This window comes from Vigna angularis, chromosome 4 (assembly GCF_016808095.1).
Source record: "Vigna angularis cultivar LongXiaoDou No.4 chromosome 4, ASM1680809v1, whole genome shotgun sequence".
Lineage (NCBI taxonomy): Eukaryota > Viridiplantae > Streptophyta > Magnoliopsida > Fabales > Fabaceae > Vigna > Vigna angularis.
The window spans coordinates 3,441,624-3,469,596 of record NC_068973.1 but is presented as its reverse complement, the minus strand read 5'-3'; the positions used below and the strand labels follow the sequence as shown (position 1 = coordinate 3,469,596).

The window sequence follows — 27,973 nt, the reverse complement described above, 5'->3', positions numbered from 1 at the left end:
GTTGGGTATTTGAGCATGATCATATTGGATATTATGGTTTTGACTAAGAAGCTCACATTTAAAACTTATTTTGTGCTCTTTTGGTCAACCTGAGTGTTTGCAGACTTAGAACAGAAAATGGATTCCACTAATAAACTATAATGAAAATCAAATAAATACGATAAAATACAAAGAACGCGTTAGAATAGAAGGAAACGTGAGAAAAGGGTTCTTCATACCATGCATTAATTCTTTTTTTCCTATTTTTTTTTTATCTAATATGAATATTAACGGATTTTAAACCTAATTTAATACTATAAAACCAGTTTATAAAATAAGATTTGCACTTATCTATATATTATAAATTGACTTTATCTTTAATCGAAGATTCTAAACACTATAATAAGTTAACATTATTTTTTATTCAAAACTTAACCTTAAAACAATTGATTAATAGATTTTTACTTTTATATAATATTATACCTTTTTTTCATTCAATTCAATGTAAAACTTAGACTCAGCATTGAAGAATGATAGTAATTTGACGCAAAAAAACAACAAATTACATTTATTTTACACAGTTAAATAATAATATTTTGATTATAATTATATTATTTTTTAATTTAAAATCATAATATATATTATAATATTATTAAAAGTAGTTGAATTTTTTTAATTGTCAAACTAACTTTTTCCGCATTACAACTGTAACAGAAAGTCATTTTGAATTCAAATTAGTCTAAGTTGAATTACATATCACATCTTTTAATTCATAAAAAAATTCAATATATTTAATAGAATTAAAATTTGTAAACAATATTCAGACAGATTTATTGCAATATTTATATAAGTGAAAAGGTAACAGTTGAAGAGAAAGAATGTTATTTCATTAATAGCTGAATTTGTATAGCAGACAAAAATTGATATGGTGTTGAATTAGAAACTTATTCTCTACTTACAATGAAGAATGAACTGAATGGCCCTTTTAAAACGAAGGAAAACCAGAGAGGAATCACAGTGTTAATAATACAGAGTGACTCAGTGAGCCTAATAATCAAGAAATAAAGAAATTGTAAAACCAAAAGAGAAGCTAGCTATCTAGCTAGAGAGATAAAATTCAGCCTCTGTGATGTCATCTCAGTTTTTTGTCACTACGTGAACTATTATGTACGTGGTACTTGGTCTCAGACATCCATAATTTCATCATTAATGCCTTTGTTTCTGTCTGATATGTTTTCAAATTTCACATCCACTTTAGATGTGAAAAAGGGTAAATTTTTTCAGAACATGCACCTTGCTGCTGCCTTAACTTGTGGCAGAGATTGGGCGCCTTGGGCTGGGTAGGCCCATGTAAGCAATCCTTGGAGACATTCTAACTTTTGGGCTGGGCCTTGGGGATGGGATTGGGCCGTAGCTATATGGGCGTGCAGAAGCAGGCCTGGGGGAGAGGTTGACTTGCTCCAAGGCCATGGATTGAAGATGTTCAGGGTAGTCACGCACACAGCCGATCCTGGGTCCTGCACCTGTAGACCACTTGCATGTTAGCCTCTTAGACACGTCAAAAACTGGGACCTCGACCTTCTTTTCTGTCTCTTTATGAATTGTTGTTGCATTTATGGTGATGCCATTCGTGGAAGGTAGAGGGGGACCCTTAATTTGTTGTAACTCTTTAATGTCACTAAATGAAGTGGACCCAACCATTGAAGGAGCATCATCATCTATAGCACATTTCTGCATAATCAACAACCATATCAGTTCAGCTTATTTATTTCACTCTCTTTCTCAACAATTAACTTCACTTGTTGAACAAATTTTTTTACCTTAACATTCGAAAGGTCCACGTTGTGCTCCTTAAGAAAGCTTATAAATTCCTTGAAGTTCTCTTCTGTGGGGTGATAATGACCACTGTATGGCCAAATAGCCTGCATTGTTTGTCAAAACTTTCTGTATCAGTCACTTTCTTTTTGCTACAATAATTTTAGTGCTTGCAAATGGATTCAATTTCTCTAAAGTGGTGTAACGTGTAACGTGTAAAGTGAAAAAGTGTTGAACTAAAGTGCTATCTTATGTATACTTTATATGATGTGAATGTAAATATTATGTGTTGTTTACCTCAAGCACACCCTGCTTAGCCACTAATCTGCCTGCAGCTGTTGTAGCAGCACCAGAAAGAAAGCTGGAGTGTTGAAATGAACCTTTCTGCTTGCGCCCCACATACAAGGACCTTGTGGTACTCAGAACAAATATCCATTTCGACTTTCCATCAGTGTCCACAAACCTTCCGTCTCTGTACACTAGCTTTCCGTCTTTCACAATTACTTCATATTCTTCCCTTTCTTTCTGCAATGGTTACAAAACACAGACAAACGTTTAAGAATAGGAATATGAAAGACTTTTACACCCTTAAGTACTGCTTATTTTTCTTTTTTAAAAAACTAAGGTTGATCAGTGATGACTTACTGGTCCAAGATATGTAATGCACTGGCGTTGCAGGACGGCCCTGGGACATTTCTCAAGATTAATTTCTTTGCCATCTCCAACATCCAACCTGCAAATCATAAAGGACAAAGTTAACCATCAAGATCCTTGCTTCTATAGTTTTTTCCAACTACAACATAAATGTAGTCAGAAGATATAGATTATTAGGTATCTTAGAGTATGAGCTTACCAGTAGAAAAATGGTTGTGTGCTTTGGCTTTCAAACCAGATATCGTAATACATGTGCAGATTGTGTCCGTAACGATGACGTGGGTCAATCTGTTCAGAAAACAAAAAGGAATGCACATTGCCGACATTAGATGAGACCATAAATTAGAATGTAACGTAATTTCATGGCTAAATAGGAGTTAATAATGGATTGATGTGTTACTTACAGCTTCGAGCCAATGTTGCAGGGCCAACTTTTGAGCCTTTTCATCCTTGGATAAACCTTTTCCAACCTGTACATGTCCCATATAAAATTATAAGAATAAGCAGATAGATCAATGTACTTTAATATAGAGAAGGTTGAATTTCAATGAAATATACCTTAGCAGCTCTTGTCCTTGCTCTTGCCCACTTTGACATAGCTGTTTCTTGTTTCTCCACATTAAAGAATGAAACAGAACTCCTTTTAAGAGCAGCAAAGTCTAATGCCTTCCACCTACATCGATTAAATATCATAACCAATTAGTAATATACCAAAAATATTAACTGAAAATCCACATAAAGATATGATTTAACTAGTTATGATTGGAGACAGCACCAAAAAAAATGTCTAAGAAATCACTTCTAGATTCTGATTTCATTTTGTGCAGTGTAAAAGTAACTTGCTGGCACGAGAGGATCTTGATCTAAAAGAATTTGTTTGAAACTTACCAGAGCTCTTCCACAACAACAGCACAGTCTGCAAGGTTTCTTCTGGTGCGGTAACTCTTGTAGACTTTCTGAACTTTAGTTGCGGCAGCATCAAGCTCACTAACTGGTCTTGGGGAAGAGAAAACCACTTCTTTAGGCAGAGAAAGAACAGGCACTGGCTTCTGCTGCAAGTGTTCACTTCTCTCAGAATCCATCATCTCCATTCCTTTAATGCATGAAAGGTTTCTTTCAAAGATCATGTGTTCGGGTCTGCAATCCTTCAACTTGCTTGAGCCGTTGGTGGTAGAGGCACTCTTTGACAACACAGAAGAGGTGTCTGATTCTCTTTTCTTGAAGCTACCTGATCTCAAAATCACAGCCCCATCTTTTGAACCGAAGTTCAAATTCAAAGACAAACCAAAGAAAGAATGTCTAACGATTTCTTCCCAGGCTGATGAGAGTAATGAAAGTGATAATCCCATAGAGATGTAGATCCCCCAACACTTCAATTTCTTTGAAGAAAACTATCACTCCTCGTATTTCTGCCAATACAACACCCTTGTTTCTGTTAGATGAGTTATAAGTAGACCATACATCCACCCCAGAAAATTCTTACAGAACTACCCATGTTGTTGAGTTAATTTCATTTCATAATTGTTCTTTTCACCATCGATTTTGAAAAAAAGAAAAGAAAAAAGAAGCGTCCCTCACAACCAAAATCAAAACTTTTTCTCTGTCTTTCTCTTTCTGTTTTGTTGATGAAGAAAATAAAACAGATGCTGCATAATCCTGATACTTATTTGTTTAACCATCATGAATAAAACAATTTTTGTTTTTTATGAACTAAAGATGTATTTAGGAAACATACAACTTCATCGAAAGCAGCAGAAAAAATCTAACATGAATGATTTACCTTTGCTTATTAGGTATAGGTGTTAGGTGTGTAGGAATTGAAGTCTTGTTTCAGGATCAAAGAAGACAATATATATGCAGAAAGATGGGAATATGTTAGTGTCTTGGTTTGCTTATATATAACCTCTGAAGAACCCAATTTCCACACAGGCAGCAGACTTTCAAATACGTGTCAAGAATGGAAAAAGGAGAGAAAAAATGTGGTCTTTGAATTCCCCAACGAATCTGCTAACGCAACTTCGAATGGAAAATAAATGGTGGGTCGTTATACAATAGGATACCAAAGTTTAGCTGTGTGAAATTAAATTTTTAATTTTCCAAAGTCCAACCCACAAGTTGGTTTGAGTGGTTCAAAGGTTACGGTTTGAAGTCGACCTCATTTTGGATTTTTAAAGGTGCATGGACCCTTGCAGAGGATATGTGCTTCTGTTTTTAATTCCATAAAAGGGCACAACAAAACACAAGAATTTGAAATAAAAATGAAGAAATAGGGTTTAGGCTGCTGGTCAAATAAAGTTAGCTTCTTTGAGGTTCCATTGGAAAACCTTCGTTCTTTTTAACATAATTAACAAACTTTACAACTAGCTACATTCATTCAAAACAAAAGAAACTCTAGCATTGTAAATGGCTTCAAAAAAATTCAATATTTTTGTTCATATTTTACTAAAAAGGGTCCAATACCTTATCCATGATCAAGAACAGAGTCAAACTGTTATTAATATCTTGAGACTAAATTTTCATTTTTGTCTTGAAGGTATTGTAGTTTTACATTGATGATTTAAATGCTTTTAACCTTTTAAAAAATGTAATTTCTTATAAAAGAAATTGATACAACAGGTTCTTTTGAAGTTGAAAGATCAAATCCATTTCATTAGTATACGGATATATGATTATATTTAATTGAAAATGTGAGGACCAAAAACATATTTCTTTCCAAATCTTAAATACAATTATAATAATCATAAATAAGATAAACATTTCTCCATTCCTTGGTTTTAACTCTCTCGTTGAACATGGAAACCATTGTTGATATATTGTTGAAGGTTTTGTTGATTCCTCCATAATTGACCATTGAAGGCAAAATTCATTCTATTTTTTTTAATCCACAAAAATTGAATAAATATTAAAAGTTTATAATCACCCATCTTGTTCAATTAATTAAGTTAGATTCTTTAACACTCGTTTTATTTGAACTGTGGGATATGTGATTTACTATTCTCATTTTAAGCTAACTGAACATTTCTATTTTTTTAAATAATTTTAAAAATGTAACTTTCTTTTCTTTTATTTTTTAAAGTATATCATAATTTTGAAATTTTAAAAAATAGGGATTTCACCTTTTTCTAAAATAAAATAAACCTTATATTTTTTACTAAAACCTAATAGAAAACTTATACAACAAAAATCACTTTCAATAAAACAAAAGTTAGTCAACAAAAAATGGTATTAAACTTTTTTTATCATCACCATTATTTATTTTTATTTTTTTATGAAAGCAATAGTGATTAGTCAAGAAGCGCGTTTCGTAAACTGTGTGATTGTCAAGAAAAAGCTCTGTGGTCTCATTTTTTTGTTACTGTCTTATCTGTTAGTGTCTTTCTCTGTCTAATATACGACTTTTCCAATTCAACATCTCTCTTTTACCATTCTACCCTTTATTACAATGGATAACCTTTCACGTGCGACCCATTTTCTACGTGCTTTTGATTTTTCAAGTAACATGGCGGTCGTAATAATACACCCCTTAATTACAAATTATAATGAATACTGACATAAACATATAGTTAATTTATAATTTAATTTAACCATTCATATAAATAAATATCAACATGTAAAAAAATAACTCCCTACATAACCTACTTTTATCTTTATTTCCTTATTATTAAACTATAATTAATAAATTGTTGAAGATTATATATTTAACCTAAAATACAAATAAAAGGACATCATTAATACAATCTAGGCTTTTAAGATTTATAAAGTGAGTGGGTAGAGATGTGGGGTTCCTTTTGTGTGTTGGATGCTAAATCAACAGCACGTGTTTCGTTTTCATCGTACACTCGGAAAGATTAAGTTTGATTAATAGATCTCACGAGGGGATGTTGAATGTTCTTGTACGGAAAATAATCTTTCAAACTTGGAGACCAAAGTCGTGCTCTATGTACCACACAATTATGTGATTGAAGCCCTAAATAATTGCCATTTAATTATTTTTGTTTTAATTTATATATTTTTTTTAATATCATAATGGATCATCAAAGTTATTGCACTTAAATATACTTGTTTTGTTTATTTTTAAGTACTTTAACAAGTTTAAGATGTTAGGAGTATGGCTTTTTTCTGATATTTTCACCTTAATAAATAGATAATATTGTTGATCATTTTCTAGATTGACGAGAGACATAATTATTAAGAGAATAGGTCAAATAAATCAAGAAAAATTGAAGACATTCTATCACTGTAATTGTTTTTTTAGCTCATACACAAAAATCTTAAAAGAAAAATATGTAGAATAGTGTGTCAGTAAAAATTTACTGTAAACTAGACGTTAAAAATAAAATCCGTGCAAGAAAATAATCAAAAATTTATTTAAATAACCTATAATTGATCAAAATTGAAATAGTTTGTGATTATCATGTAAAATATTCTATTTTTTTAGTGTTTTACGACATTTTTAATACTCAGAAGTATATTTTCATGGGTTAAATAATTTATAACGAGGAAGCCTAGAGGAAGATTCTTAACAAAGAAGAATGTGATTTTGGTTTGGACGAAATTAAAAAGAGATGGTTGTTTTGATCATGTTTAGGAAGTAGGAGATCACGAGCTAACAAAAGAGCCACCAAAATTAAAGAGAAAATGTCTTTTACGGAATTATAAGATTAATTACATTTATATAAAATGTCTTTAATCAAATACTTTGTATTATTATTCTTGTTGCATTTGGTAATAATGTGAAGGAAAATAGAAAAAAAAAGTGAGTACGTTAGAAAATAAAAAGAAACAAATGTTAAAAAGAAATAAGTGAGTAACAGAATAAAAATATAAATTATTTAGTTTAAATGGAATATACATTTTTAGATTATTTTATTTAAAAAACGATGTTGTTGTTTCTATTAATAATTTCGATATCATTAGTTATTTATTTATCACAAATATATAATTATATAATAATATATAAATATATTAGGAGTGAAGGAAAGTTATCCATACAATTTATCCTCGTCTCGAATCTATTAAATACAACAAGTTAACTAATTTTACACTAATGGTTGTTGTTCTATGTAGATATTTTTATATTTGAAATGCACTCTTGTTTTTTTTTTTTCATATAATTCAATTCTATCGAATAATTAATGTTTTTTTAACCTCCGCAAGGAAAATTTGAATAAAGGGTTTATGCATTAAGAAGACATGGCAAGGGAATCGTAGTGTGATATAAAAGAAGAGGTTGAACATTTATTTTTTCAAAAGAGGAATAGTATGGTAGAGAAAGAACTGATGGTTAAGAAAAAAGAAAAAGAAATAGGAAAGCATGAAAGTGAAAAATGTTGTCATATTTAATGAAACTTTAATTTTGAAATGAGGTCATTAAATGGTCAGACATAAGGGGAAATTATGGTGCTTGGTCATGGCGGCTGGAAATTTGTGTTACAGGGAATATGGCAACACTGAAGCTTCACTGTGGTGGTTGGACATTAAGAAGGTAGGTGAAAAAGACAAAAAAAGTAGTTCATTTTCTAATATAAGCTTAAGTTTCATGAGTATAGTAGGAAATACTAACATATTTGTTATTATATTTTGAGCTTTATTTGTTATCATACTAACATATTTACGAAAGTCTATAAATATTATTAATAAAAGAGAGTAATTCAATTCAATACCATCTTTTACTCTTATACTTAAAAATATTTTTTATTAATTTAAGCGTTTGAGACAAAATTCTGAAAACGAATTAATGATTCTCTTAAACTTTTCATTGGAGATAAATCTTTATTCTTCGTATATTCGATTTTTAGAATTTATGTTAATAGTTTCATATAGCTTATAAATAATAATATTATTTATATCCATAGTAACGTGTTTACTTCAAAAATATAACTAAAATAAAAGATTATATTAAATTTTACCTTTCTAAATAAGTATTTTTGAAGTGTAGTTAATTTGGATACCCCTATATCAGTTACAAATCATTCGTGACTAATTATGATTATTTTGATTAATAATAATAATAAATAAAGAGGAAAATGAGGAAATTATGGCAGTGTAAGTAGGTGTGTAGTAATTACACAGTGAGTGGAGGAAGTACGTACGCAGTTGATGTGATGTGATGTGATGAGCAGCCAACCCATTCCCATTAATGGCTACCAACATTCACGCATGCATCTTAACATGGTCAAGCTAGCAACTGGTCCACACCATCGACCATCTTACGAACCAAAACAATTAATATACACCCTCTCATCTTTTCAGATGTAACATTACAAACAGAGACACCACAAATTCATAATCACATTATATTACCAGAGCATTTATTAATATTTAATTTCATATATATATATATATATATATATATATATATAAATTTCATTCAGTAAATCAATTTTATAAATATAATGCAGTATCAATTTTCACAGTTGCTAATATTTTAGCAATTCTCATCCTAAAAACTAAGGTCGTGTTCGCTTAAAAAAATTATTGTTCAAAGAGATTAAAAAAACTGATTTACGAAAAAAAGGTGTGTTCATTTCTATATATTTGAGGTGATTGTGAATAAGGATTTGCACGATTGATTTAATCCCTGTTTCGTAGAAGATAAGAGATTTGTGATATAAAAAAATATTTTATAATATTAACCCTATTCAGTGATAATAATAATAATAATAATAGAATTTTGAAAATAACTTTTATTTTATTTTTTTTTATAATAATTTTTACAATCATATATAATATTAATAATTATCATTTTATATTACTTTTCTTACTAAGGGTATTTTGATAATCTTTTATTTTTATTAATTAAACTATTATTTTATTTGTCACATCAATTAAATTTTACACTAATTTTTATAAATTTTTCTTTCAAATTTATTTTTACACACCTTCAAATTCACTCAAATAAATAATAAAAAATTTATCCTCAAATATCTTTAAATACATCCATTCACTCTTCTCTAAATCATCTATTCAAAGTAAAACACACCCTAAACTCTTGAAAACTTGCTTTGTTGGTGTAAGGTAAATTCATAAAATTGAATTAAATTTGAAATATATTCCTTAAATATAATATTTTCTTTTAAATGTGTTTGAGTTTGACCACCATTTTCACGGTGAACTAGTTTTAACTATCCTGATATTATTTTCTTTGTTATAAAAATAAAACTCGGAATGTGTGAAAATTGGGGTTACCGAGTGGGTCAATATGGTCAAAAATCTTGACCATTGAATGTTATGTCTGTCTTTGCACTTTGGTTGTACCCTTTTTTCAAGCGACGTTTTGAATGGTTTGCTATTTTCTTAGGTCATTGTATACGTTTACAATTACACTTTATTTTCCTAATTTTCATTCAGATATTTTTAATTTGAGGTCAATGTATAAAGTTGCCTTCAAAACTGGTAATGTATTTGGCTAAGATGTACATGAACACCTCCAAGTGGACATTACATTATACATATAAACTACACAACATCCATAACTCTTTTTGACTGTTCTGTTTCATAATTGTTCCCGAAACATCACACATGTTCTTCTTTTTTATTTCAACGTAATTCGCCACTTGCATTATAAAACCCTTTTAATTTAATATCGTTTTCTTTCAAAAGCAGCCATGTTTAATCATCTTATCTCTCTCTCTCTATTAATTAAACCTGTTTGTTTGAAAATAAACAATTAATAAAGTCCAAACAAATATGTCCTAATCATACAAATTGTACAATAATTCACTTCTTTATAACACCAGCTTATTATTATATCCACATCCCCAACCATTTGATACTCAACACTGTTACATGTGTTAGTAAAAGGTAACTAATATTTTTTTTATATAAGATATCTTATAAATTATAAGATTCTTTCGTAATCATTGAGAGGGAGAAGGAAGTGAAAAGGAAGTGAAGGTAAAAAATAAAAATAAAAACAATTCAAAATAGAAAATAATCTAAATTTTAACACATATTAGTTTAAAACATGATAGTTCATTTAACTAAATAACAATATTTTCTTTGTCTCGAGTGAATCATAAACCTATATTTACATTATTATTGCATATATTATATTTAATGTGTTGTTTGATTTAAGCATCAACATGTCCTTCTAAACACAATTCCATATTTTTCTCGCGAATGGCATATAATATATCATAATTAAATACAAGAGAAAAATAGTTACGCAGAGAGACAAAGAAAGAAGGTGACAACAACAATATTTCTATAATTAATTCGGTAATATAAAAAACATAAACTAAATTATTAATTAATTCTTTAAATAAATAAAACGTTTAATCACATACAATTTTAAAAAACAAAATAAATTGAAGCATTAAAGGTTTAATAAAAGTTTAATTATTTTAAAAGATTTAAATTAATAATCACATAACAACATTATTTCGTTAAAAAAATATTTATAATAAATTTTATACGTATTAACTAGTTTATGAATTATTTCTACCAAATACTGTAAAGTAATAAACAAACTTGTAATTAAAATTTATAAACTAAAAATTTAAGCTTGTATATTAGTGTTGACTAATTGCCAACTTCTGATTAACTCATAAACTAGCTTGTGTAAAACACATCCTTAGTGAAAATAAGAATAAATTTAAAATGTTACAACTAATAAAAAACATACATACGACCGAGGTAGAAGGAAGATTATGTAGTTATATTGGTCAATAATTTAAGCATGTGTGATAACGTGACAGAATTACATCAAATTTAGGGTTCTTGGAAACTTCAAATCGATTAAAATATTATAGATGAATTGAATTAAGAAAGACGCATCTCAAATTAATTTATTAAATCAGGAAGAGTCACGTCCACGTCAATTTTTGACAAGTCCTCCTTGTAATGGAACTCTTTTTTGTTCCTTCTGCAAATCAACCATACAATACAAGAAAAACTCCATTGACGAGACTTTGTTTAGATGATAAAAAATAAATAGATAAATTAAAATATAATAAGAATAGAAATGTTAGTATGGGAAAAATAAATAAAAATATAGAAATAAAATAAACTGTAGTTTACTTTACTGACTTATTTATTTCATTTTTATGATTTTTCAAGTATGATAAATTAGGTTTGGTTTGGTTTGACAGGTTGTCAACCTATCACATAGATTGGACGAAAAATGGAATCAGTTAGGTTTCAAAATTGTTTTAAAAGACTTCAAGAGTAAAATAAATAATTATAACTTAATGTAATCAACTATTATAAATTACCATAAATATATAATTTATGGTCGTTAATATTTAGTTTGGTTAAATATGTCACTCACCCTAATTTCAGTGTTGAAATTGGAATTCCAAAATGTTTTGAACATTTTAATTTTGAAATTTAAAAAATAAATAAATATAACTATTTTAATTCAATGTCATTATTTTTTTAATGGCAAACATATTCTAAACTAATATTCGAGTTAAAATATATCTAAGAATATAAACATCTCAAATTTCAGTTTGAAATCTCACTTAACACATCAAATTTTTTTTAATGTAATTAGACTAAAAAAATTATATGTATTTTTTAAAAATTTGAATAGCAAATTATACCAAACTTTAAGAAAATGACTAGTTTTAGTTTTACATCCAATTTTAAAGACTAAAAATATATTTAATATATTTATTTATTAAAATTTTAATTTTATTCAATTAGAACGCATAATAGAATTTGAATATTGGGTTAGTTGGATGAATTAGTGAAGGTATCACCCATCATGGATAGTGAGTGAAATAGGTTGGGCCATTGGCCCACTATAACAAATAGTTAAAAGTACAACAACATAAAATTGGAAATTAGAGGGTCCTTGATAGCAATGGGTTACCATATTTATCTATTTATTGCTTATAAAAAAAGAGTTAAGAGGTTGATGCAATTTTTGTGTGTGTGGATGAAAGGTTGGCATCTCAATCCAACAAATCGTTTGAGTAAATGAAGTGAACGAAAAGTTCCCTTCACTTTTCTCTGGATTTTGATGCTTTTGGTCGTTTCCGCTTTCCCAACAACCAATGTTATTCATTTTTTTCTATTCGGACAATAACATGTCAATACAGAATTTTCACAACATTTTAATATAATACATATCATTTTTTATTAAATTTAAAATAATACATATCATTCTTTATTAAGGAAAATGTCTTTTAACAATTTTTTTAACAATTTTTTTACAACAACATATGTAATAGTTTGTGATTAGTTTGTTTCAAATATACAGACCAATAAAATAATGACACATAGTCTATTATAAAAAAATTGTTAAAATATCATAGTCCTTTTATTAAATTAAAATAGGTTAACGCACGTCTATATGCTGTGTCAAAATATTATGTTAACATATATTTTTTCTATTCGATAAAACCAAGTCAACACTTTCTCAATAAACCCAGGTAAATTTCTCTCAATAAACCTAAGTAGATTTCTCGTTAACCTTAAACCCATCATTACATAGATTAAGTCTACCCACAAATTTTGTGAGAAACAATAATAATATAATAAAAGAAATTGTTAATATAGAAAAGATTATAAATCATTAATATTAAGACATATAACATTATTTTTAGAGATAAAACATCTAGTGTCCAAGCAAGACAAAATAATAAATATTTTCTTTCAAGATAATAACTGACCAGATTGATTGTATATAAGGAATGATCTTTCCATTTTATAAATCATAATATTTTTAAAAGATAATTTAGAACAAAAAATAAAAAAATTAAAGAAAATTATTGTGTTTTGTTGTAGTTTTTGCTTGGATACATTGTATTTATATTTATAGGTAAAATAATATACATAAAAATAAATATAATGAAAAGAGAATAAGTACAATAACCTTCACTTATTCGCTCGTGAAAGTAACATTCAAAACACATATTTAAGAATGATTATAGTATAAAACAAAGTTTTTTTTTTAACGAAACCATTTAGAACTTTTATAAGTTTTATTTAATTGTCATTTCTAACTAAAAACAAAAGAGTTATTATAAGATTACAAAGATAACACTCTAAAGAAAGCATATGTAAACAATAATTCTCCAAAAAATAAATACTTCGTAAAGTAAATATTTACAAACATAAAACATTTTCTTTATTGTTTAGTAAGATATTTCTATAATCTATCACTTATAAGAATTTTGGCAAAGACTTCGCGTATGAATTGGGTTGGCATGATCACAAGTCTTCTATACATAGATGTTTTGAATAAAATAATTATAAATAGTGTCTCAATCTTTTATTTTGTATTAGAGTTCTAACAATAATTGATATTTTTCTAGTTGATAGAATTTGCCACACTAACTTGTGTTTTATAATACATTTAGTTTTAAATATATTTTCCTTGAACTGAAAACAGTATTTCACTAATACAATGTGTTTCATCAAAATATTTATCAAAATGCATGAATTAATGATTTTCGAAGATGATTTGGATATTTAAATGTTGTCTTCATTTATTATTATAAAGTTTTTTTTTCTTTTATGTAATATTCAAGATAATGTCATTTAAAACTCGTGAAAATAATATAGAATAATAATATAATATAATATAAAAAATATAATATAACATAAGTAAAAATGTTAATAGTCAATCTGATTTATACGAGTTGACTTATTATAAATTTAGTCAAAAAGAGATAATTCAATTTGATTTATTTTTTTATAAATTATAAATTTTACAATATAGTTTAACTCACCAAAAATTGATTGGTTAACACGTTAGCTCATAACTTTTATTAAAATTGTTTAAATATATTTTTACTTAAACCTAAATAAACTTTTTTTATCTTTAACTTGTTTCTTCTATTTTGATTATTTTTTAATTTATCAGATGAATTATTAAATAGAAAATAAACGAGTTGACTGGTGAGTTAAAAGAAATTTAAAATAAGTTGTAAGCTAATTAATAAATTAGAAATGAAACGATAAAATTTAAATAATAAGATATTTTGAAAATTATATAAATTATTTTGAGCACTAGATAATTGTTTTTATGTGAATGCAGCTGAAAACATTCAAATTTATGTCTTATTTAAATTTTGATTAAATAAAAAATAATATTTTTAATATATATAACAATTTTTAACATGTATAATTTTATTTTAAGTCACCAAGGCTTATACTTATTTCACTTAGACTAGTACATACAAGAAAAATAATTTTTTGTTTTACTAAGAAAAATAATTTTTTGTTTTACTAAGAAAAATAAGAAAAAAAAATTGTATACTCACTAAAGAGAAAATTCTGAAATTCGCACAAATAATTTCTTTAATTTTCTGCATAAGGGAGAACGGGCTTATTCAATATATTTAAGTCAAGGTGAACTTTCGATGGGGTATTTTTTAATTAACTAGCATAATATATTTAAATTTGAATACTAGATTACTAGTTGAATTGTAATAATAAATAATTAACATTTAGATGAGGATGTAATACAGTGATTTGATTCATATTAATGTTAATTAGTATACTACTAAATGCAAGTTTAATTAAATTTAGTTTACTCATTGGATTAAACGATTTCAAACTGGATTAAAATTAATTGGTCCATAATTCATTAAAAAAAATTATATTACTTCTATAGTTTTATACATTTTTTATTATAATTATTTATTAAACTAATAAATATATTAAATATATTGAAATTAACAAAATACTTTTAAGTAAACCGGATTGAATCAATTTCAAGTCTCTATCTGATATTTTTGAAAATTTGACTCTTAAAAAATCGATTTTTCAAAAATATAAATGTAATCAATGAGTAAATCGTTTGACTTTATTTGAGTAAATTGTATTTAAAAATTGAGTTTATTTTGAGAAAAATCTTCTCAATTTACGTAAGCAAATGAACAACCTCTGCAGTAGATTATCTCTCTTCTGACCTTGTATACCAACTTCATGCTCCTGGTACGATATTATGCATAGCTCTTCCTTCTTCCTTAACCTCTCTCTCTCTCTCTCTCTGTATATATATGTATATATCTAAATTTTCCACCTGAATCGTGCTTCAAAAAAGGAACTTCAGAAGTGGGTTCTCGGATTCGAACCGATGTCAGCAAGAGCAGTGGGGTGTGTTGCAGTGGCGGTGCAAATTCGGGTGCTTCAGAAGTCACGCCGCTGAGGCTTCTGTCGGAGCATCTGGGGTCAATCCTGGAGGGCGGGATTGACTTTTTTCTCCATCATTTGTCTTTCTGAGAATGATAGATACGTGTTCAATTATTAACAGTGTGAAGCAGCTATGAGAATTCTAATTGAATTTATATATCATTGTTTTAATGAACTTTCTCTTTCATCTCGTCTGAGTTTCTTCTTGGCCATTCCTTTTTAATGAATTTTCACAATGGCTTTATCTCAATCAGTCTTTACACAAAAAGTTTTAGAAAAGTTAACAAAATCACGAACAAAATTTCTCAGATTACTGTGTTCTTGAGGACTTATTCTATTCGCGGTATATTTTGAATGTTATTATAATATTAATATATAGCAGTGGTTAATAACCATCATAAAAGATGAATAGGAATATATAATTTGCAAGGAAATTTGATGCTGAAATCTATATATAATTCATTTTGTGCACGCTTCAAGAACAGTTTTGTTTTCTTACAGGACAATCTATTACGCATTCTTAATAAGGTGTTGGTAGATGAGATTTTGATGATTCTGTTGGTCGCAAACTTATGTGGCAAAATGTGTGATAGACTGCTAGCAAGGTGCACTGAGATGATGGTTAAATCTGATGCTGATATCACCACTCTTGAAAAGGAGCTGCCTCAATCTTTGGTGAAACAAACATGGATTAACAAATAGAACATGGCATGCACATGCCCAGAAACTTCAATTTTTCTGATAAGACTTGTCAACAGAATACACAGGGCTCTGGATTCAGACGATGTGGAATTGGTAAGATTGCTTTTGAAAGAGGGGCACACCACTCTTGATGATGCATATGCACTTCATTATGCTGTTGCATACTGTGATGTGAAGACCACTTCCGAGCTTCTTGACCTTGGACTTGCTGATGTCAACCACAAAAACCATAGGGGCTATAGTGTTTTGCATGTTGCTGCAATGAGAAAAGAGCCTAATATTATAGTTTCTCTCTTCTTTTCTCACTTTGGATGGTAGAAATGCCCTTCAGATTTCAAAGCGTCTCACCAAGGCTTTGGATTATTACAATGCCACTGAAGAAGGAAAGGTGTCATGCAATGACCGATTGTGCATAGAGATATTGGAGCAAGCTCAGAGGCATCACTTTCTCTTGCTTTGGCAGGGGATGATTTGCGCATGAAATTGTTGTACCTTGAAAATAGAGTTAGCTATTTTCTCACATTACAAATTCTTCAATGAGTTTAATTTCTAGGTTGCAAAAACGTATTTTATCAACCAATAAAAAATTATCATTAATATAGTACAGTTTCTGATTGAACAACAGTGTACCACCATGTCAGTGTGTGACAATGTAAAACAATTGAGCTTGTGAATTTTCACCAACCCAATTGAATCAACATCTGGGTGAGTCTTAAAATTGAAGACTGAATGCCCTTTTCGTTACTCTTATCTACTACTTTGTAAATGAATATTTCAGAGTATGAACATTGCTGCATGATCTTAACACAGTGCATGTGATAGGACTTCACCAAACTCTTCAAAGTCCAATGAAGCATTGCTTTTACATAATATGAAGCATTGCCTTTTATGTTTTGTATTTCTTATTTATGCATACAATATCACTCTGTAAACACTTAAGAGATGTTCAGTAAACTGATTCACCCCACCAATCCACTTGTGGATCCAATTAAACTCTCCAACTCAAGATATATATTTGACTCATTCACACTTACATTTACATCCTCACCAAAATTCTCACTCAGTAATTCTTCTAACACACCATCATAAGCATGTGACACATCATAACCATCAGTCCTCAGCCCTTGTGTAGATATGTATGAATCATCTTTCACAGGACAGGAGCTGGTGATACCATTTTGTTCACAACCTTGCTGTCTATAATAACCAAAGTTTGAGCTAGTGTTTGTGCCCTTATTAGAGAAGCTCAAATAGTACTGAGGTCCCAACAATTTGCATCTCTTAACCATGTCTGCCCCATCAACCCCATCTTTCTGCTGAATCTTGTGAACCAATTCCTCAACAAAACCAGGCACTTGGACCATTCTGCTGAAGAAATCCAACATCTGATATTGCTTCAACTCAACATACCGAAGCCGTTCTTCAAAATTGTTAAGTTGAACCTGTGAATCCCTAAGCCGTTGTGTGAGCTTTAGAATTTCCAGTGCTAACACGTTCTTCTCCTTCTTCAGCTCCTCAACTTCACCTCGAAGTTGTTCATTACACAACTTATTCTTTCTTCCTCTTCTCACAATATTCTTCAGTAAATGCCTTTTTCCTGGTTGAAAACCTTCACATGCAAACTCCCAACGCTTTGGATTAACCTTCTTAAACCCCTGCGTGAAGAAATTAAGAACTACACAGTGAATGCAACATGGCATGCAAAAATGGAAAAAAAGAGATTAAGAACACTGACATAGTTGTTAAGTTGGCGAAGGAAGCTAGAGAAGTTACTGTGCTTGAAGTAGTTTGGAAGAATGGTTTTGCTGAACTTAGCAGAATCCCAAATCACGAAACTGCAACGCCCTTCACCCCACGACACAATTGGGTTCAAGCTCTCATCTTCCACCATTTTCAATATCTTCTTCACGAACGGTTGTGGACCCCACTCAACATCATCTTCTTCCTTCACCAAAACAATGCCGTTTTGATAACCAACCTTGTTTTGTTCCTTTGCTTTCACTTTCTGAAGGGACTCGCACTCGGAAACATCCATTTTCGTTTCTTCTTTTCCAAACAACGCTTTATTTTTCTTAACTAATGCCAACATTCATGTTCATTTAATATTAAAGTGTCTCGGTCAAAAAGAATGTAGTCATGTCTTTGTTTATATTTATGAGGGTTCTAAAAGAATTAGTTTATGTGATATAAATAATAACAATAATAATACAATTCGTAATTTCAAGTCATTGTATTTTTATTTTTCACCAATTTAGATGTTAAAGATAAATTTCTTTTCGAGATATTAAATTGAAGAATAAAGATGAAGAGTAGTACTTTCAAAAATGTTCTTTCAAAATCAAAAATATGTATCATCAATTGTTCAAAACCGTACATAAAAATTGATATCATTCTTCTTTATTTTAAATTTTAAGAAAATAAATTTATAATATTTTTATACGATATTTCTTTTTCATTTTTACTTAATATAATATTTATATTCACAACAATAAAAATATAAAATTTATTATGCATGAATTTTTTTCTCATTTATTTATTAAGTCTTTGTAGACTTTCTGTGTGTGTATAGTTACCATAAAGGTCCCACTTGACAGTTCATAGAAAATAAAATTAAGAAAAGTGTTATTCAAGTCATTATTATAAATATTTAAGAAAAATAATGTCTCTCCGTGTGTGTAAAAATTAGAAGTCTGCGAGTGTGAAACATATCAAAATTTAAAACTATATAATAAATAATACTAATACAAAAAATTTAATTATATATTAATATAATTATGTCTATTAAATTTGTGAGAAACGGCTCCTCTAAAGCTTCACTTTTATTAATGGTAGTTAACCATTTAAGTCTATCTTTTATTATTATTAGTAGTTGTTGCTGTGAAACTTATATATATTAATATTTTTTATGATAACATAAATAATAAAATGTTAATTATAAAAATAAATAAATTTTACAAGTTTATATGAAATATTTTTTTGTAACTAATATTTTTATTATAAATAGTTATTTTAACTTAAAAGTTGTTCAGTTAAAAAAATATATTAAATTAAACAATGGGTAAATTAAATAAAAAACTACAATTTAAAGAGTAACATAATTATTTTAATTTAAAAAATATATATACTTATTACAAAATAAAATTGCAAAACAAAAATATATACTAATCACTTATATATATATATATATATATATATATATATATATATATATATATATATATATATATATATATATATATATATGGGGTGGGGTTTGCTAACGCGTACGCCTGTTTTTTCGTTGGTACATTTTAGCATTGTGTACCGAATTTTAGTAGACAAAAATACCCTTATATATATATCATGGATTCTAAGTTTTAAGGTTAAGGCTATTTTAATAATTTTCATTCTCAAAACTTAAAAAAAAAAAAGAAACTCCTACTCACCTCTCTCATTCATCTCAATCATTGACATATTCATCTTTAGGCAAATGTTCATTCAGGATCTCTTCAATTTCACAATCTTTACTAACCTCTCTAATTTCATCATTTGCATATGTTGAATCATCTTCTCTAAAAAAACCCTCCACGCCAATTACCAATTCTTTCGGATGTCATTATGCTTGTGAAAATTAGATAAAATTATATACGACAAAAATTATAAAATGAAAACTCATTATAAAATCATTTTTTGTAAGAAATTGTTTAACAACGAGTGTTTCTGATTTTTTCCACGCCAATTACCAATTCCTTTGATGTCATTATGCTTGTGAAAATTAGATAAAATTAGATAAGACAAAAATTATAAAATAAAAACTCATTATAAAATCATTTTTTGTAAGAAATTGTTTAACAACGAGTATTTCTGATTTTTTCCAGGTCAATTACCAATTCCTTTATGCTTGTGAAAATTGGATAAAATTAGATAAGACAAAAATTATAAGATCAAAACTCATTATAAAATCATTTTTTTGTAAGATTGTTTAACGACAAGTGGGATGACAGTCGTGGGATGACAGAGAAAAGATTGGAGTGAGAAAAATGAAAGAGAAAGGGTTGAGAGGAATGAGAGAGGTGAGTAAGGATTTGGGGGTTTCTTTTTTCTTTTTTTTAGTTTTGAGTATGAATATTATTAAAATACCCTTAACCTTAAAACTTAGAATTCATGATATATAAGGATATTTTTGTCTACTAAAACACATTGCTAAAATGTACCAACTGAAAAACAGGCATACACGCATTAACAAACCCCTATATATATATATATATATATATATATATATATATATATATATATATATATTATAATGGTGTTGTTATTTTTAGTAGGATAATAAAGTAGGTTTAATTATCTCTTTTTTATCTCAAATAAAAATTCGTTTTTATCTGTATTTTTATATGAGCATTATCTCCGTTATCTTCCCCATCGGAGAATAGATACCTCCCACGGGTACAAATATTAATTAAATATTTCAAAAAATAAAAATTGCAATAAAAAATAATATTATTATATATTAAATGTCAACAAGTATGTGTTTTTATATCAAAATAAAAAAATACAAACATAAAATTTAACAAAAGTATAAATAACAATTTGATAAAGGTTAGCTAAAATATTTGAATATTTTTTTTCTGTAAACAACTTTTTTATAAAATATTTGTTTTTTTTTTAATTTAAATACTAGTTTGGTTACTGTTTTCTTGAAATTGTTAATTGTGATTTATTTTATTTTTTATTTAATTATATTCTAATTTTTGTTAATTTTATTTAATTTAGTTCATTTTACTAACATCATTTAAACAGTTAAGAGTATAGTACAGAATGCGACCCATTATTATGACATGACATTTTATCTTTTTCTTACACAACCTTTTAGACATTATCATCATCTTCCTCACTTCCATCATCAAAACCTCATTCACCTTCACAAATTTCATTACTCATTTAACATCATCAATTTTAAATTAGTAATTAACTTTTTTTAATTTTTTGTCTGTTCGTCAGATTTAGCAGTTTTGGAAGAAGAAATTGGAAAAATGGAGGAATATCCATGAGCACAAGAAATGTGTAGATTACAAGGGTCTCTAACAACTTTTTCACATGTAACAGAAAAAATAAATAAGGTCATAGTTACTTTATGAAAAACCAGCTTCCAAGAAAGCACATTAACACATCAAATTTCACTTCTCTAGATCACCCTGATTGAAAGTGATTGAGGAGGAAGTGGAAGGTGTTTCCCCTGTCCCTAATTTAGGATTTTAGGTATGTTTTTGTTTCTTCAATCTCTAATCACTCACTTTCTCATTAGAGTGTTCATTAGAATGTGTTCGTTCTATTGATCAAAAGTGGAGAAAAAAAAATAAAGAAAACGATGAATGAGTGATTAAAAAAAAAGGTAAAACTATAACTTCGTAATAAGTTAGATTATATTATATATCAACAACAACTCTTGGATAATATATTATTAAAAGTAAATAATCGGTTGAGTACAATAATTATTTATATATTTAGTTTTCAGTACACTAAGAAAAATACAATCTCATTAAAACAAGTATGTTAGTTTTGTTTGAACTCTCTTTAATATAATTATGTACTACTTAATTATTATTATTGACATACGTGTTATTTTAAAAAAAATAATGTTAATATACAAATTAATCTCGAAGGAATCATTAAAGTTTTTAAAGTTATAAAACAAAAACTAAGACTGTGTTCGCATGAACGGATACCATTGTTCATGCGAATTGCGAGCAATGATTTGGAAACAGTGTGTTGTTCGTTTGAGAGGATTACGAGGGATAAGCGACGATAGATTTGCAGGATTCATGCAATTTTCGTCACCCGCGTATGGGAAGAGATTTGCGCGGATTGTAAGCAAAAAGTTTTATGTGCCCTCGCCCTATTTGCTAAATTCCATCCCTGTATATCTATTTACCATTTACAACCGATTCCTTAGCACACAGTTTTGTAACACAGAACCGATTCCAAGGGATATATATTAAAAAGTTTGATAACGGTCAGGCTTTTACTTTTGATGGCATGAAGAAGCTGCGGGTTGAAGATGAAGAAGAATCCACGGGTTTGAGAGGCGAAGAAGATGATGAACGGTACGAAAGTGGGTGGCGTAATCGGTTACGGCTAGTGGGTATGCGGTTACAGTGGTATGAAGTTTTGTAGACACATGTGTATTCGGTTCCCTCAAAGGGGTATCCTGTTACACACCTAGGAAAAATATGCAGTTTTGGTTACGGGGAGGGGTATTGGGTTCAAACGGGAGCAGCTGGTGGAAGCAGAAACGGCATCCATGCCTTCAAAGATGATAAAGATTTAAAAAAAGGTTAATCCATTGCACCCGAGCTACTGCAAGCCATTGAAGCCTCTGGACTTTCCATTTGGTGCTTGCACGAAGTGGGAGACACACGTAACTGCGCTCAAACATGGGCAAGACGTGTTATACCTATATTTGATGATGTTGATCCTTCGGTGGTTCGCAAACAGAGTGGATGTTATGACATAGCATTTGCAGAACACGAATACAAATTCAGAGAAAATAAAGGCAAGATGGAGGAAGGTAAGAGATGGAGAGAAGCTCTCACGGAAGTGACCAATCTTTGTGGTTGGGATATTCGAAATAAGTGAGTTATCCTCTCTCGTTTCAAGATCGATGACATATATAATTATACAGTGAGTTAAATAGCTTTGAATTTATTTAATACTTTGTAGTTCTTGCTGTTTTCTGAAATTCAGTATCCCTTTCTAAACTAGAGTTGAGAGATGTTAATAATTTAGGAAATTTTAATAGAGTGGTTGATGTGTTGTTATTGATATGACTTTCGAAGAGAGGTTTAGCAATGTCAGTATGACTTATACAAGGTAATGTATGTTTGAGAAATATTAGTAAGCTACAGAAGTTTTGGATGATAGAAAATAAGTCCAAATGTATACTTGTTTGATGAAAATAGTTTGAAATTAAAAAAAGTATTACGTTTACTTTGTGCTGTGCTGTATATACTCTATTTTGTTGTGTTGTGTGATGTTTTGCCTTCATTTCATTTAAATTTTCAGGTCACAATATGCGTAGATAGAAGAAATTGTTCAAAACAAAACAAATTAATTGGGTCCAAACTAGAATAAATTGTTGAGCTGGTTGGAAGCCTTCGGCCAGGGTTGCAATTGCAATTTCACTTCTGAGTTTGGTTTATTTTCGTTTTGATAACTCATTTTTTTTTATTACATTTTTAAGTTCTTAAAGGTACGTTATTCTTTCTATTGGATGTGGTAGTGTCCTAGGAATAAATCTAATTATAGATTCAGTAGTATCAATTATAATAATTAGTTTTAAATTATAATAATTAGTCTTTATTAGCAAATTGTTATATATCTATTTTTCCTTTATTTAGGTTAATTGTTAGAGCTAAATTGATAGAGTTTGTCCCCTTTACTCTTTCCAATTAGGTTATCAATTTTGTAATTTATACCACAATAATCAAATGATGAAATCAATTCATTCAAATACTTTTCTATATAAGCAGTTCCAAAAATTGATGTTCTAATAGATGTTGTTTGCAAATTACTTCTGAGCATTATAAATTTTTTACTAAATTCATTTTACTTCTAAAAATTATAATTTTTTTAATAAATAAATTCATTTTACTAAATTATTATTTTTTTACTTTTAAAAAATTAATTTTAATTATTATTTTTAATTTTTTACTCTTTATAAACATTTTTACAATTAAATATAACATTAACAAATAACATTTTATATTACTAGGGACATTTTGGTAATCTTTAATTTCTACTAATTAAACAAATTTTTTAAATCTATCACATCAATCAAATCCTACACTAATTCTCACAAACTTTAGTTCCAAATCCATTCTCAATTACTCACAAATCCACTCAAAAAAACAACAAATCATCTCCCCCAAATCGCTCTAAAAGAACAAAGCCTAAAAGATGAAAGACTTGAACTAATAAGGATATTTTTTCTTTTAATTAATACATGTCATCAACTATTTAATCATCAAGGAGTTCAAAAACAATAAAGATTTGACCCAAAAGTGTATTGGATCAATAAAATACGTGAGTACTTCAAAAATTCTTTTCAAATATTTTTCAACACCAAAAACGTTATTATCAATGATAATTGAAAAAATTGTTAAATTAATAACCATGAATGTCACATTTATTTACATAACCCAACATAATATTTATTTATTAAAAATACAAAATTTTATTTTTTATAAGCCTAAAATTAAAATTATACTTTCTATTATAAAATAATATTTTTCTTTATTTTTAAAGTCCCCTTTTTTTAAAAATTGCAAAAATAGGTCAAAATTTGATCATTGGGAAACTGAATTGTGGACTAGGAATATATAGATTAAGTTAATGAAACAGAATCTGGCCAATGACACATGATATACTTTCTATGATCTCATAATATCAAACTTGTCAAGCATTACTCTCTCACTTTCAAATTGCCACAATTACAATGCAAATTGCTCATTGATCTCCACTGACTCCAATAGCTAACCAACTGGAGACTGATGATTGAATTTCCATGTCACCATTTTCATATACAGACAAAGGGGTGACAGTAACCTGTTTGTCATTCCAAATCGAAACATGGAACAAATTAGCATATAATAATGTAGAATAATGCTTAGTTCCCACCAATTCATCATCCAAAACACAAAATTATCACTCACATATCCCTCTTCAAGTGCTCTAGAGTCTAAATCATCCTCTTTATTCTCCTGCCTTTTTTCAGTTAACTGCAAATGAGAACTCAAGCCATGAATGCAAATGAAAAGAAGCATCAACATTAAGAAGAAAGAACATATTTTCAAACGTGTGCTATTATCAATCCTCATTGTACCAAATTCAAACTAGAATCATGTTAGAACATGTTTGTTTACTTGGAAAATGATGTTAATGGTACCTCCATTCTGAAGTATTTCTTTATGCTTTGTTGAGAACTGAATTTCCCAGCAACACCAATTGATTCAATCTCCACGTTCTTGCGGTTTGAGTTTAGCCGGCGTGCTGCTGCCTGAAGTGTTGTATACAAAGCAAGTTCCATTAAAAAAATGAGAGAATGAAAGAATGTCCCTGTGAAGAAGAAAACTAGCTGTTGAAAGATGAGATATTCTTACGGCAGCAGAGGCATCTCGTCCTAGTTTTGCTAACATGATTCCAAGACTTTGCTGGTTTGACATGTAATGGCCTGCAGAAGGGTTCCTATTTGTTGACACCGCTTGCCAATTTAAAGAAGCTCTGTTTGGACTTTGCCTTGTCACTTTCACACCCTATTCACAAAATGTATTGGAAAACACAGTGTCTAACTAAATGTGATATGATTCAGTTTAGATAAACTTTTCATCAAACACTTACAAAAAAGCAAATAAATTAGTCAAATGAATCAAACGTCTCTGTTAAGTTAAAAACAATCTATATCAGTTTACCTCTCTAAAAGTTGAAGAACATGAATTGATTTTAACTTGGACGAAATTTCTAATGTACTACCTCCATTTTTATTCCACTCAAAAGTATATGTGCTAAATTCATCCAAACTTGGCTTACATCAAACAATAAGGATGTTGCTTACATTAATTTATGATTATACGGTTATGCAGCCAATTTTTGGCAAACTTTAGAATATGAAAATATGATGATCAGGAGAGCAAACCTTATTTGTCAGAGGACAGCTTGGGATCCCTATATTGAGGAAGCAATTCTTGGGGAAAATCCCTTTCTGAATATCACTTATGGCTGCTTGAATTAATGGTAAGCATACAGCAACTGCATCCTTCAAATCACTTTCACAACTCACATTCTTTTCCCTGCAAGACATTGGACAGCATAGTTCACAAGATCATAGGAGGGACAAAAGGAGAATAGAAAAAATAAGAATGCATGACACATACCAGTTCAATGATATACAAAGAGAAGGCACACCACAAATCATAGCCTCTCTAGCTCCAGCAACAGCCCCAGAGTACAAACTACATCAGTAAAAAAACACCAAATGAAAATGCCAAAGTTTGAAAGCTGAATTAGAAAAGCAAAATAAAGTTGTATATCTCTGAAAACGAGTCGATTGCTTTTCCAAATTGAATTGTAAGATACCAAAAGAAGAACTGATCACACACTTACGTGTCATAACCACAGGTTGCTCCTTTGTTTACTCCACTGATTACCTGGTTTCAGATTAATGCAATTAAAATGGTGGTGTGAACACTGTATATATGTATTTGATAGCTGATGATAGATTTTGTGCATAGCACCAGAACCTACCAAAACAGGTTTTGACCAAGAAAACAATGCCCCGGACAAAGCCAAAGAGACACAGTCTGCTGGGGTTCCTGACACTTCAAAGGCATTAGCACCACCAACTTGTGTTGAACACACAGCTAGTGTCTCCCCAGTGGTAACCGAGTGACCACACAGAGATCTATCCCTGGATCATCAAAATCCCATTGTAAAGATTCTTAAGGGTTAAATCAGCTCACCCCAGTTGAAGTTTTGCCATGATACACACATTGGAACAACTTAAACTCACGAAAAATCATGACTTGAGGAAACTTACGATTGTGGGGCACAGACATGAACATCAAGAAGAGCATCACGGAGGAGTGCCTCCACGAGGAATGTTAGACCAGGAGAGTCTATGCCTTCACCATTGGTGACTAGTACCACAGGTTTTGAAGAAGCTTTGGTTGGTTCCTTGGCTTTGCTCTGGTGCTGTTCCTGCACACTGTCCTTCCTGCGGATCAGTGCTTGCTGGAGTTTGGAAGCCAGTGCATGGTTCAGGAAGTTGTTCTTTACCGATGTAGCCATTGGAAACAGAAACTTAGTACAAAGTGAGACTGAGAGAAAGATGTTGTGAACTGTACTTTAGTCTCCTTGCCAGATTCAAATTACATGCTTGTGGATGTTTACATTTATAAGGTTGTTCTTTTACTTCTACATGTTCTACATTTCAGTATATTTTTTTGTCCATTATTAAGTAAGATAAGACTAAAGATGGTTTTACACTCTTAAATATTTTAGAGTTTATTTAGTTACTTTTTAGCTTTTTCTTTTTTAAAACAATACAAAAATTTACATTTTTTTATCATTATAATTTATATCAAATGAACGTCAAAATGTACGATGGTATGGTATTATCAGAAATAACACATTATCTTTGTTCTTTCATGTACTTTTATTAAAAGGAAATAAAATAGAAAAAAAAATGTGGATGACGATGTTCTACATGTTCTTTATTTTATGTATTTTGTTTTGCTTGACTGCATAGAAAGTTAAAGTAAATTAACTTTCCTAATTTAAATTTCAAAATTTTCACTTTCTTTGATAAAGTATTTTGTTTTCCCTGGAATTTAATTTAAATATCTCGACGGTGTATAGATTTTTTATAATATGAATTCAATCTCTGTTATAAAGGGATCACATTTGGTAAGTTTTATTAAAATCAAACTTCATATAATTTTTAATATAAAGTTGATTTTTTGTTTTTTCTAGCATAATAATCATAAAATATCACGCAAACAATAAAAGAACTTGAAGAATATGTCACTCCAGTGATTTGTTCTTTCAGGAACACATTTATGTGTGTTCTGAGTCACTCCACATGTACGTTATGATAATATTAAAGTATAATTTATGAACTTGGTTGAAAAGTGGTTGAACATAAACCGGTGCAAGTATCTCTATTTGTATTACAAGTATCTTCCTTCTCGTTCATCAA

The 27,973-nt window shown here is 29.1% G+C and overlaps 4 protein-coding genes across 4 annotated transcripts; 1 reads left to right on the top strand and 3 right to left on the bottom strand.

The window, feature by feature from the left end:
- Positions 1-844: 844 nt before the first annotated feature.
- On the bottom strand, positions 845-4,548 carry LOC108329857 (IQ domain-containing protein IQM1). Its single transcript, XM_017564213.2, has 9 exons — positions 4,229-4,548; positions 3,337-3,857; positions 3,007-3,121; positions 2,853-2,918; positions 2,648-2,736; positions 2,440-2,527; positions 2,092-2,319; positions 1,800-1,901; positions 845-1,710 (listed from the first exon to the last, which is right to left on the bottom strand). Exons 2-9 carry the CDS (start codon positions 3,795-3,797, stop codon positions 1,285-1,287), a joined length of 1,575 nt encoding a protein of 524 aa, XP_017419702.1. The 5' UTR covers positions 3,798-3,857; positions 4,229-4,548; the 3' UTR covers positions 845-1,284.
- A 10,761-nt stretch (positions 4,549-15,309) lies between these two features.
- Positions 15,310-17,027, top strand: LOC108331143 (BTB/POZ domain and ankyrin repeat-containing protein NPR1-like). The gene is given in 3 exon segments (XM_052876673.1): positions 15,310-16,541; positions 16,543-16,670; positions 16,673-17,027. Coding segments are annotated over 3 exon segments (801 nt in total). The 5' UTR covers positions 15,310-15,975; the 3' UTR covers positions 16,780-17,027.
- Positions 17,028-17,128: 101 nt separating this feature from the next.
- On the bottom strand, positions 17,129-18,280 carry LOC108331318 (heat stress transcription factor A-9). Its single transcript, XM_017565973.1, has 2 exons — positions 17,975-18,280; positions 17,129-17,894 (listed from the first exon to the last, which is right to left on the bottom strand). The coding sequence occupies exons 1-2, from the start codon at positions 18,272-18,274 to the stop codon at positions 17,199-17,201; spliced, it is 996 nt and encodes a 331-aa protein (XP_017421462.1). The 5' UTR covers positions 18,275-18,280; the 3' UTR covers positions 17,129-17,198.
- A 6,290-nt stretch (positions 18,281-24,570) lies between these two features.
- Positions 24,571-27,152, bottom strand: LOC108331114 (uncharacterized). Its single transcript, XM_017565740.2, has 9 exons — positions 26,813-27,152; positions 26,521-26,683; positions 26,380-26,423; positions 26,151-26,228; positions 25,913-26,066; positions 25,380-25,532; positions 25,166-25,276; positions 24,933-24,998; positions 24,571-24,825 (listed from the first exon to the last, which is right to left on the bottom strand). Exons 1-9 carry the CDS (start codon positions 27,061-27,063, stop codon positions 24,727-24,729), a joined length of 1,119 nt encoding a protein of 372 aa, XP_017421229.1. The 5' UTR covers positions 27,064-27,152; the 3' UTR covers positions 24,571-24,726.
- Between the last annotated feature and the right edge of the window lie 821 nt (positions 27,153-27,973).

Coding starts and splice junctions, on each gene's coding strand:
- LOC108331318 (XM_017565973.1), bottom strand. CDS start 18,274: ATGGATGTTTCCGAGTGCGAGTCCCTTCAGAAAGTGAAAGCAAAGGAA. Junction 17,895..17,974: donor TTCGCCAACTTAACAACTAT/GTCAGTGTTCTT, acceptor TTCTTCACGCAG/GGGTTTAAGAAGGTTAATCC.
- LOC108331114 (XM_017565740.2), bottom strand. CDS start 27,063: ATGGCTACATCGGTAAAGAACAACTTCCTGAACCATGCACTGGCTTCC. Junction 26,684..26,812: donor CATGTCTGTGCCCCACAATC/GTAAGTTTCCTC, acceptor TTGATGATCCAG/GGATAGATCTCTGTGTGGTC. Junction 24,999..25,165: donor AGAAATACTTCAGAATGGAG/GTACCATTAACA, acceptor TCTCATTTGCAG/TTAACTGAAAAAAGGCAGGA.
- LOC108329857 (XM_017564213.2), bottom strand. CDS start 3,797: ATGGGATTATCACTTTCATTACTCTCATCAGCCTGGGAAGAAATCGTT. Junction 3,122..3,336: donor GTTGTTGTGGAAGAGCTCTG/GTAAGTTTCAAA, acceptor TAATCGATGTAG/GTGGAAGGCATTAGACTTTG. Junction 2,919..3,006: donor CAAGGACAAGAGCTGCTAAG/GTATATTTCATT, acceptor GGACATGTACAG/GTTGGAAAAGGTTTATCCAA.